General features: G+C 40.2%; 1 protein-coding gene across 3 annotated transcripts in view; it reads right to left on the minus strand.

The window, feature by feature from the left end:
- The window catches only part of Pus10 (pseudouridine synthase 10), a 54,462-nt gene that overhangs the window by 19,693 nt on the left and 22,142 nt on the right, over positions 1-12,627 (minus strand). For all 3 annotated transcript variants that reach the window (XM_055628764.1, XM_055628766.1, XM_055628765.1), the window contains 7 exons: positions 11,837-11,871; positions 7,289-7,400; positions 4,582-4,643; positions 4,049-4,094; positions 3,345-3,409; positions 1,154-1,239; positions 196-321 (listed from right to left, as the gene is read on the minus strand). In XM_055628764.1, the coding sequence (XP_055484739.1) occupies positions 196-321; positions 1,154-1,239; positions 3,345-3,409; positions 4,049-4,094; positions 4,582-4,643; positions 7,289-7,400; positions 11,837-11,871 (532 nt within the window). The remainder of the gene's footprint in view (positions 1-195; positions 322-1,153; positions 1,240-3,344; positions 3,410-4,048; positions 4,095-4,581; positions 4,644-7,288; positions 7,401-11,836; positions 11,872-12,627) is intronic.

The following is a 12,627-nucleotide window of genomic DNA, read 5'->3' on the forward strand; positions in this document are numbered from 1 at the left end:
GACAGCCTCGCTTGGCTGTCTGTACTAACTCTAGCCTGGGCCCACGGGCGTTAACAATGCCGGTACTACAGAAGCCTGGAGCCAAGGAGCCCGGGCGGGGCATGACTAACAAAACAGAGAAGTCTTCCCTTGAGCCTCTAGGAATCTATTCCTGAATAACAATGTATGTAAAACACTTAACATCTTAACACTTACTCTCCGCTTTGAAAACTGCCAAGAGATGATCTGAAATTAACTCTTCCACTGAAGATTCCATTTTCCTTTCTCCATCAATTATCCATGGAGTTTGTGGTAGATTCCTGGAGTATTTGTTATATCTGCCTGCCAAGGAAACACCAGGTAATTGGATGGAATGCTGTGGTTAATATAGGAGGATAAAAAGGGAAGTAACAACTATTTAGTAAGTTCGCTACTCTACATGTTAGGACATAAAAGGAGGCCTTTAACTAAGAAACAGTCTACCTCGGGAAGCCATCACACAGACATGGAGAGAAGTAAATAAGACTTAAAGCAACAGTAGAACAGTTAGCTCAAAAACATAGTGTGTACCAAATGACTGAAATGACTTCACTGAGTAACAGGATATTGTGAAACACAACAAAGATCATAAAAACTTGTTTTTACAGATAACTAATAATAACTTAACTATAATGGTCATTGGTGATGATGTATCATTTACAGAGAATCAAATTTGTGAAATTTTTTAAGTTAAAAAAAACAAAAAGGAAAAACTCCCTAACAAGTAGTGACTCACTGCTTTGTGAATAAATCTACAAAAAAAAAAAAAAAAAAAAGAAAGAAAGAAAAAGAAGAGCAGCTGCTGATGCCTGGGGAGGCAGGCAAGACTAAAGAGCAACTAGCATTTAGCAGGAGCAACTATAACTTTTAAAACAAAACAAAAACCTGTCAGCTGTATAGCAATTAGGAAAGCTGATACAAAATTTTCTTTTTCTCTGGATAACGCCAAGGATTTAGTCACAGAGAGGATAGTAAAACTAGCTTTAAAGTTTGTTTTCCATGTTACTAAACGTCCTCTGCCTTACTGGTTTGCTCTTGCTCAGTTTCAGGCCTCTACATCCGTCCATCAGTAATAAAAGGGTGGAAGTTCAGGAAGGGGGCTCACGGGTGTATATATTTTAGATGAGCTATTTACCAGCAACGAAAACAGCACCATGAGAACATTCAATTTCAGGGTCAGAGCATACAGTCTTTGGTGAGTTTGGAGGACAAGGAAAGTGCCTGCAAAACAAATGATTTTTATGGACACTTAAATTTGAGATGTATATCACAAAACTGAGCTGAGTCTGGGCTGTCTGAGTACTCAGAACTCAGCCTCAAGGACTATACTTCTCCTACTCTGAAGTTTTGGAGCAAAAAGGGTTCTTTGGGCCTTTACTATACAAATTTTACTGTTTTGTTTTAAAGATTTATTTATTCTTCTTTTTTTTTATGTGGATGGATATTTTGCCTACATGTGTGGAATGCCTGTGGAGGCCAGAAATGGTCACTGGATCCTGAGAAATGTACCTGGATCCTCTGAAAGATTAAGAGCCTGTGCTCTTAATTGCTGAGCCATCTTTCAGTCCCTATACTCTCTTGGAGATAGGGTCTCACCCTGTCTCCCAGGCTGGTCTGGAACTCATTACGTTGCACAGTCTAGCCATAATCCATTTGCCCCAGCCTCCTGAGGACTAGGATTGCAAGCATAAACTACCATATTTATCAGCTGTAAAGTACCACTTCTTTTCAAGATTTATTTTTATTTTTATAATTTTATGTGTATAACTGTTTTGCCTGCATGTACATCTGTACGCCAGACGTGTGCCTGGTGGCCGAGGAGGCAGTGAACCCCCACGTGGGTGCTGGGAATCAAACCCACGTCCTTTGCAACAACCAGTACTCTCAACCACCGAGACAACACTCCAGCCCCTAAAGTACCACTTCTAACACACAGCAGTGGCACTAAGCGAATTGGGGCTTTGGCATGGCCCTTCACAGTCAGGGGATCTACCTTCCCAAGCGATAATTTCTAACAGCCTCCAGATTTCTGGGGAAAACCCCCACATACAAAGCAGAAGCCCCTTCAGGCTCTTCAACCATTTCCCTCTATCTGGTCACCTGCGGCTGGCTGAGCCTTCATTGCTTGTGTAAAGCTGGTCTGCGGTGAGTAACTGATCCACTTGTGGAGGTCTGCCCTCTCTCTGGAGGGTCCTCCTCCACTTCTAAATTTGAGGATTCTAATCTCTTGGCTAATGGACTTCCCAAGCCACACACTAGAGGCTATCTGTAAATAATTAAATTTTAATTTAATCCTACAGAGGTGCTTTGGAATATTTTATGATTTCCGAAAATGCCTTAGCATGAAATCATTTAGAACCCAGGAGCTGGTACATATATAAATATCCTTTTTCTGTGTATGAGTGTTTTGCCTGCACATGTGTCTGTGCATTGTGTGACAGTCTAGTGTCCTCAAAGGCCAGAAGAGAGCATCAGATTCCCTGGACTGGTTCCAGTTGGTTGTGAGCTGTCCAGTGGGTGCTAGAACTGGACCTGGTCCATCTCTCCAGCCTCTAGATAAAAGTACTCTTTACTTTTTAAAGTTAAATGAAAATATTTCCCCTGTAAGACTCACGTTTTAGTCCATGAACAATAAGAAGCCCTTATCATAAGATCTGCTTGATATTTATTCAAGGATCTTCTAGAAGGAAAACCACGGTAATTGGGTTTTTTTTTTAAGCACCAATAATTAAAATATAAAGTTTACTGCATTTCTACATATTTTAACAATTTATATTTTTGAGAAGGGTATTAATGCCCAAAGAAGGAACTGGTATAGCTAAGATTGCAACTGTGGACTACAGAATGGATCGGAAGACAGGTTCCCTTACTAGCCAGCCAGTGTTTTTCTGTCCTAGTGAGGGTCCCCCCAGGCCTCCTCGTCTTTCTTAGAGATGGCCACACTAAAAATGACCAGATTCCAGTGTAACAGGATAGCACTAGACCCACAGGCACCGATACTCAGCTGATAACTTAACTCCTTCTTAGGAAATTAATATCCTCTTCTCCAAATCAGAAGTTGGGGTTTTGGTCCCAGGGGATGAACCCAGGCCTAAACTCTACCAGATAAACGTTGTGCCAGAGTCCCCAACTGGCCCCTCGTGTGTAAGACAGGGAAGCCAGATGACTCAGGGTTAACTAGATAAACATTCACACGCATCAGGTACTGTACTATGGTCAGGCTAGGAGGAGGTGAGGCTGCCAACAGCCTGAGTGACAGCCAGTAGAACCTCTAATATTCACATCATTTCCAAACCTGCACAATGCCTCCTTCCTTCTATACTTACGTGAGGAAGTCTTCTTCTTTTATTTTACTCAAAGCCTTCAAAACTGCCATTCTGGTGAACACTGACTGTACAGGGTGAAATGAAAAGACATTATATCAACTAGACAAGAGCTGAAACGCAACTGATTAGAGAAATTATATTATCCTACATATTTAAAATCAAGAAATACATAATAGTCCCAAGAAAGCAAGTCAAACTGAAATGCTCTTAATGTCAGTCTGTAACTGGCTGGTTTCTGCAGGCCTTTCCTTCAGTCCATGTCCTTAATAACAGCAGCCAGGACAGATCAGGGCACCAGGAAGAGGAAGTGATGGATGCTTGTGCACAGCTCATTTTCTCCTTTTTGTACACTATTGTGAGCTGAAATCTTTCTTTCCAAAAATCTTCAGTCAGAGTATTTTATCACAACCTTGGGAAAGTAACCAAGGTAGTGTCAGTACTGAGAAGCAGGGCCGCTGCTGGGAACAGCAATGTGGCAGTGTTGGAATCCTAAGGAGTTCTTTCCATGGCTATAAGTTCCAGGCCAAACTGGCTTCTAACGAGTTCCAGGTGACCCTGAACGAGGCTCTCAAAAACCCAGAAGAAAAAAACAAACATACAGGATAAAAATACACTGACCAAAGAGAAATAGTCACAGAGCACTTCTTGCCACACTCCGAACACAGCTTCACTTCAGTGGAAATATAAGAAGTAAAAATACTTACCTGCTTGTTTTTGGCTGGTTTGAAACAATCCCGGCACACTTTACCTCTGAAACAAAAGTCAAGTTAAGATGAAAGTTTAGCCAGGCGGTGGTGGCGCATGCCTTTAATCCTGGCACTTGGGAGGCAGAGGCAAGTGGATCTCAGTGAGTTCAAGGCCAGCCTGGTGAGTTCCAGGAGAGCCAGGGCTACATAGTAACAGCTTGTCTCAAACAAAAACAACAACAAAAATAAGAACGAAGAAGGAGCAGGAGAAGGAGGAGGAGAAGAAGGAGGAGAAGGAGAAGAAGAAAAAGAAGAGGTGGACATAATTCAAATACATTTTATATACTTGTGTGTGTGTGTGTGTGTGTGTGTGTGTGTACATTTGTGAGCTGTATTGATTTCCCTGAGGAATTTCTACAAAACTGCACATTTTAAATCTAAGACTTGACAAGTTCTGAAGTATTCACAAGAAAGAGAAACAATACTATCTTCACAAAAAAGAAAAGCACTAAAAATTTTACATAAGTGACACTTTTTTAAGGGCAACTTACAGGAAGTGGCAATCCTCAACTGTTTCTGGGTGAGCAAAGACCACACTCACTTCAAACAGGCTCTAAAAATGATAAAGACAGTTTTTAAATGAGCAAAAGGAAACTAAAAGCTGACAAGTTATGAATGGAAATAGAAGTCAGCTTGCAAAGGTTGGTTCAGAAAAGCTACAAGGAAACTACAACTACTAGCACTCTCAAACCTGCCTGTCTGCTTTGGAAGGGAGCTGCTGCTTCTCTACCCAGTAATCAACGAGACTACCAAAAGTGTCAAAAACAAAGTCACTGGGTTTTGGTTTTGATTTGGTTTGGTTTTTTGTTTGTTTGTTTGTTTGTTTGTTTTGAGACTGTAATATAATTCCAATGCTTTTATCTTACCTTTCCTCCATCCAAACCTCCCCAAATATCCCGCCCTAAATTAATTTTTTAAATCACCTTGTATCAGTGCCAGACCAATGCATACATAAGAATGAAGATGAGTAAGAACTCAGGGAACTGGGAATAAGTAACTAAAAACCCCAGAGAACTTCCATGTCTCTACTGACCAACTGTTTGCAGCACAAAAACATTTTATTCAAATCTTTAAGAATTCTGGATAAAGCCTCTGAGTGTGCGTGTTTGTGTGTGTGTGTGTGTATGTGTGTGTAGGCTGAGGCTAACCTTGGATGTCTTTTTCAGTCTTTCACCACCTTATTTTCTGAGATGGGACCTGTGACTAAAACTGTCTCTCACCAGTTCGCCTTGGCTGGCTGGCCAGCACGCTCTGGAGATGTGCTTGGTTTTTTATGTGTGTTGGCAATCCTCACTTGGGTCCAAATGAGCGTAAACACCAACTGAGCCTTGTCCCTAGCCTCCAAACTTTGTAAAGTATCCAAGTTTGACTTTTAAAAAAGTGTTCTTAATTTTTGTTTTCTCAAAAGTGATACTTCCAAATTATAAAATAATCAAATGCAAGATTTTTTTCAGATTCCATCCCACCAGGGTGGAACCATAAGCCATTTGGTATGTTTGTCACTTGCCATTTTCTTAAATGTTTTGAAAAACTGTCTTGTTAATCTCACTTCACTGATACCTGTCAGTTGAAAGGACTGTGAGACATCAAGTTATAGGAACTATTCCTATTATTTAAATTAAGCGCTGCAAGTAGCAATTATGTGAATAATTTCATGCTATATACATCTTAGCTCTGCAGCGAATAGTCAAGATTTGATACTAAAGAAAAAGCTACAAATGCCACATGCCACTGTCTTCTTAAAGAGTTCTCATTACACTCAGCTCACTAGGTTTTTACCAAGCCTGTTTTCGACAATCACAACAACAAATTGCTTCTACTATACTCTGGATCCTAATCTACCTTATACAAATAAAATGAACTAAGTATCTTCTATTAAAGAGAAACCACGGGAATCCGCTCACACATCACTGGGTCTTCTGTTTCCCAACCTCTGTTCTCTGACTCAGTATGTAAATTTTAAAACTATCTGCTTCAAAACTGAAATCTGAGGTAAGAACAGTATACTTTAATGACTTCTCTAATTTCCAAAGTACTTTCATTACTTCGTTTCCTTTTCAGTCCGTCTATGAGGTAGTTTTACTCATCTCTCAGCACTCAGTTTAGAGAGCTTACCCTGCTGGCGTAGCACGTAAGAGGGGGTGCAAACCAGTTAGGAGTACTCAGCTACACAGTAAGTTTGAGGCCAGCCTGAGCTGTGAGACCTTGTCTCAAAAGTGAAAAAATTTAAAGGGATTATTTTTACTATGATACAGAGTATATAATTTAGAGTGGTTCTGAAAACATAATGATCTTTAGAAGATAGTGCTGTGTTTTTACTTGAGTAGGGATGCATCTAATATTCAGGGACCCCTTCAAGTGAAATGAGCAGCCAGCCTCTACTACTGGGTCTAATTTCTGATGAGCGAGGCACTTGCCCTGATTTTACTCAGGGAAACCGGGTGAGCTCTCCACAGATATTCAACCCATTCCCAGGACTGAGGCCAGATCATCTCTAGAGTTGAAAAAGTGTCCGTGTGTCCCAGCTTCAAGAGCAGCCTCCGCCTAGAAACAGAGAGACCTGAAACACCTCCAGGCATTATAGAATAAGCGCATTTTCACTGTAGTTAAACATCTACTGTCTATGTATTTGAAAAAACCAAAATTGAATAGTCTGGAGTTGATTCAATGCTTGCTTAGCTTCTTAAAAAAAAAAAAAAAACATTTGTGTGTGTGTGTGTGTGTGTGTGTGTGTGTGTGTGTGTGTGTGTACGTGCACGCTCGCACATATGGGTAGATCAGAGGACAACCTGTGGTAATTGGTTCTCTCTTTTCACCAACAACTGAACTCAGGCCATCAGGCTTTGTGACAAGCACCTTTAAGCACGGAGCCATCTCGCTGGCTCCGTGCTGTTTTTACTCCGTTGCTTTGTACAGTAACTCTGTCCTTCCAGCAAACTACAAACACATTTCAGCTCAAGAGCCACTAAACCCTGGAAGTCGATGTGCTCACATTACTGCTCTCTTCCTACGTGTCTTGGATCACAACGAGAAAAAACCCAACAGAGAAGAGGCCTTAACATCAATTTAGATAGCTCTAAATGAACACCTAAAACCTGCAAAGACCCTCCTTGAGTTACACGAACAGGGATGCTGTTGGCCAGCCAAGTCTTCTACTGAAGTGAACCCAGTAACCCAGGGATAAACAGTACGTGATACCTTTCCATCAATGGGAACTCCTAGCTCCTCAGAAAACAGGGGCTGAGTTATCCATTTGTAGGCTTCTTTCAGCTGAACTACATCATTCCTTCCCAGAGAAAGGCTCTGCTTCCTGAATAAGAATTAATTCACCGACATGAAAAACTTCACTTTTTTATGTTAAAGAAAAGAATGTACACAATTATTTTAAAATAATGAGTGCCTACCATCTGTCAGGCACTATTTTATACAGTAGACAGAACATTAAATAACCAGACAAAAATTCCCCATCTCATGAACTTATATTCCAACATTTTTAGTGGCATGTGAGCCAATTTTTGAAGATTCACTAACAAATAAATGCACATTAATTTATTTTCCTGAGTTGGATTTGCTAGATTCCAAGATTCATACATTCTGAAAGGTCAAAAAAAGATGAATGTCTATTGCTTGGAAATTACAAAACTCATCTATTACAATGTTATAGCCATGTGACAAATGTTTACATCTCCTTACTTGCTGAAAATGGGGCTTACTTATGGGAAATCCAAGTAAAAGCTGTACTCTGCCCCCCTCACTGCTTACGAAGAAACAGTAAGTCCTGAAGTACCAACATTCGAAAGTGCTCACCAGTGTAATATTAGTTAAATAAAAACCCCACATTCCCCCAAATTCTATTCCTGAGCTAACACATGGGTTTTGATAAATGCCCATTATGAGAGCTAGCTTTATCCTGTGGTCTTCAATTGTAATAAAATGAACTGAGGGAACAAGTGCTTAGCACAAGTTATGAAAACTCTTCTACTCCGTTGAGAATGCCAAGATATTACTACTAAACCAATACGCTTATATTATCTAAGTCGTTAAAATACCAAACACCCCAATGGCCAGTTACAGGACTGCCTGTAACAACAGACAGGGTGGAATCTAGTCACAACTTTATTACTGTTTTTCTGAGATAGTGTTTCTCTGTGCAGCCCTGGCTGTCCTAGAACTCACTCTGTAGACCAGGCTGGCCTCAAACTCAAACAGAGATCGGTCTGCCTCTGCCTCTTGAGTACTGGGATTCAGGGTGAGCACCCCCACACAGCTTTGAGCCATCCCTCTTAATGTCTAATTTTCACTGACGGAGTTATTACCTACAAACCCCTTATAATCTGCAAGACCAGCAGAAACTACCAGCTGCCCGCAAGAAACAGAAAGTCGTTGAGTTAATAGTTACAATTAATTGATCTAGGAAAGAAAAAATAATGTATAAACCGCTGTTCTAGTATAGCCACTGCTAGGTTGCCCGTGATCTAATTAGTAACCCCACACCCATGCAAAAGAAAAAAATCCATAGGAATAAAGTATATAATATATACATATTATATATTATATATATACATATATACATATATACATATATATACATATATACATATATATAATATGTATATATACATATTATATATACATATATGTGTGTGTGTATACACACACACACACACACACACACACACACAACTACTGTTCCTCTAAAATGCAATTGAAAACCAGTTATCTACCCATTCTATATTCAGTTGAGACCATAACTGTTGTACTTAAAGATGCTTTGGGGTTACAGTTTAACAGTGAAATACCCAGATAAGTCTTGTATTTCACAGATTAACAAGCTCCTTGTCTACATTTAAGAGCTTATTCAAACATTAAGTTTCATGACCTGTTTCTACTTCTCTGAATATCAGAAATATTTAACTATATTTTTAGGTATGTATTGGATTTATTTATGTGTATGCGTATTTTGCTTGGAAACTCCAAAGCTGTATGTCACTGGGAATGGTGATACATGTCTTTAACGCAGCACTCAGGAGGGTCTCTCTGAGTTCAAGGCCAGCTTGGTCTCCATCTCAAGTTGCAGGCAGCCGAGACTACACAGCGAGACCCTGTCCCAAACACGAAACAAACTGTGCGTCTGTGCGCCATGTGCATCCTGGGGCCACAGTCAGTCGAGGGCGCCAGATGCCTTGGAACTGGAGTCACTGATGTTGTGAGTCTTGGTGTGGGTGCTCAAACTTGAGCCCAAGCTCTTCCAAGAGCAACCAGTGTTCTTAACCATTGAATCAGCCACTCTTCAGCCCACACTTAGATATTTTAAAAGACTATTAAGACACTGAGTCAACAGTTTAATTACATTTGCATAAACTAGCATCAGAGTTGCAAGTGTATACAAGATATGAGAGTCTTTGGGAATGTGGTCAAGAGTATGCACCACTCCCTCAGAGGGTCCAAGTGCAATTCCCAGCACCTATATTAGGGTGCTCACAATTGCCTGCAGCTCTGCAACCAGGGGAGCTGGTTCTCTCTTCTGGCCTCCAAGGGTACCTGTATTCATGTGCACAGACACACACACAAACATATATACATAATAAATCTTTTAAAAATACATTAAACAAATTTTATTTATGTGTGTGTGCTGTCTGTGTGGATGGATGGGCACCCTGTATGGTGCCCACGCAGGCCAGAAGAAGTGGAGCTTTAGATGTGATTTGCTGGGTGGGTGCTGGGAATCAAACTCAGATCCCCTAGAAGAGCAGCAGTGATCTTAACTTCTAAGCCATCTCTCCAGCCCCAAGAAAATACATTTTAAAAAATAAAAAGTAAAACAAAAAAATAAACTATTTTTTATAATTGTTCATAGACCCTAAAATCTAGAGCTACAGTAAAAGTTAATCCTGTTAAAACATTGTTTATTATACATTAAAATAATCTGCCAGGCATGATAGCACATGCTTTGAATCCCCACAGTTCTGTGGCTAGGCATTCCACGCCAGCCAGAGCCTTACCGTACAATATTATCTCAAACAAGTTTAAAGAGAAAGAAAAAAAAAAAAAAAAAAACACAACTGGTTTATATGAAGGATTTAAAAATTGTTAATTCAGTTAAAAAAAAAACTTCAATTGCAGGTACTTTTCTCCTCCAGATTAAAAAGGAAAGGATTAACTGACAACTTGAAAACTTTACTCACACATAGGACAAAAATACAATATTTAGGATAAATCATAAAATGTGACTGTTTCTAGTATCACTTTCGATGCGTGTCCCCACAGCGGTCCCTGCCTGGATCTGACTGTCCTGTGGAGGGGTCAGTACATACAAAGGCAAAGGCAGCAGCCCTCAGGGGCCTTCCTAACTGCCCTTCTCCCTGCTGTCAGGCGACCACTGATGATGCTCACTGCACTCAGCTCCCTTAGAGCACAGCCGGCACTCTGAAGGGTAGGCCAACCAAACCATGCTAGCAACTACTTTCAGCTAAATTCCTTAAGTCAGTTCCTTACTGGAAATTCTTTGTGATCTGTTTAATGTAAAATGAACGAAGACACTAACAGAAAAACAGCATCCTGTATTTCCTGTCCCAGCATTCCTATCTGGATCAAGTTCTAGTCAAAGAAACACAGCTTGGTGAAAAACCCTTTGATGAGAAATGAAAGCAGTAACTACCAAGCAGTATGCAGCAAAGTAAAAGCAGTTAGAGAGAGGCGTGCTCTCATTATGGCAGTCATGTTCTAAAACTACAAGATTACCTAAACCTTTCGGCTTTGAAACTCAGAAACCAAAACCTCATTAAGCCTGCAACCTCTGATAAACACGAGGTTATTTCTCCTTTCAAAAGGGAAGATGCACACATAAAATACAAAACAAACAAAAAAAAGTTAATTATTTTCTTCTATAAATCTCAGAACCACAGACAAGCTTCTATGTTTTCTTCTGGGTTTTTCTCACCAAAGTACATAGAAGCCTCCAATAATCCCATGGCCCCCTTTTAAGTCAAAGAATAGTTTTAAAATTAAAAAAAAAAAAAAAAAAAAAAACTCTGAAGAATTAAATGTTTTGTGAAAGTGCATTTGGCAACCAGACCCTGATTTGAACGTGTGACACCGTCTGCCTAAGTCCATGCACGTGTTTTTCCTCATTACAGAAACAGTTCTTTTTTTTGTTTAATTTAATTTTTTTATTATTAGTTACATTTTATTAACTCTGTATCCCAGCTGTATCCTGCTCCCCTATTCCCTCCCAACCCCACCCTCCCTCCCTCATCTGCTCCCTGCCCCTTCCCCAGTCCCTGTTCTTTAACTACACAGGACCGCCCTGAGAAAGGTAGACATATCCAGTACTTAACACCACATCACTTTCCTAAAATCCAAAGATCTAAATTCTAAAACCATTTGTCTCCAAGAGTTTCGGGATTGCCAATTTTTATTTCCAGATGTTATCTGTAAACTCATCTTTACTCTGATCCAACCAGAAATTTACTTTTCATGGCTTATCAGCTAGTTTCATAATTTGGCTTCAAGTACAAATCTAAAATTTATTTTCTTAAGATAACCTCCCAAAATGCCTAATGCTTGTAATATGTATCCACAACCACTTTAAATGTGCCTGTCCTAGCACGCTGCCATGTCAGGAAGCAAACCGCGCATGATCGATGGTGAAGGTGTTTGCCGGGAGGGAGCCAACAGGAGCGAAAGCACTTTAAGAATCAGGTGGTTCATGGCAAAGGATAGAAACGGTCTACAGAGGTGACTTACCCCGTCTCCTGTTTTACCAGCAGCCACGCCGCATGCTGTAGGCAATTTAGTCACACACCCAGAAAGAAGAAAAGAGGAAAAGTGTTCGTTAAAGGAAGCTCCAACACCATCAAAGTGCTTACTTACATCATTTGCTAATCAAACTCCTCTCCCTAGGAGAGGAGTCCGCATTTAATGCAGTGACCTCAGGCTCCTTTAAAGTAAAAACAGGGTCAAATTTCACTTTGCAATGCCAACTCATTGTGGTCTAGGAATTCAAAGTAGCAAGGCCTTTTGGTATGCACCAACAAACTCAGCACTTGGGAGGGAGAAGCAGGAATATCAGAAGTTCAAGGCCAGCCTTGGTACCAGGTATCCACATGAGCACACAGATACCTATAGGCAAACACTCATTTACATAAAAACTTTAAAAATATTTTTTAAAATATTTTTACAAATACAAAATTCCTAAAACAGAGATAACAGTCCTATTATGAGGAGTAAATGATATTAATGTAAAATGCTTCGCATTTGTAACTGTGTGACTCAAAGGTTTTCCACAGTGTCTTCGTCTTATAAACAAGGATGCCCTGACCTACCACAGCACATGACATCTTGTGACTATGACAAGAACACATGTAGATCAATGAGATACGTACAGTCTCTGCTCTTATCTGTCACAAAAATGGCTGATCATTACCATTCACATCCTCTTCAAGCAGTTATACACTGTGACATATATGCAGAGCCCTGTCCTTCCTAGGAGGACACTAGGGACTTTGAAAACCCAGGACTACTCAGAAACGGTACAC

This window comes from Psammomys obesus, unplaced genomic scaffold (genome assembly GCF_907164565.1).
Source record: "Psammomys obesus unplaced genomic scaffold, mPsaObe1.curated_primary_1811, whole genome shotgun sequence".
NCBI lineage: Eukaryota > Metazoa > Chordata > Mammalia > Rodentia > Muridae > Psammomys > Psammomys obesus.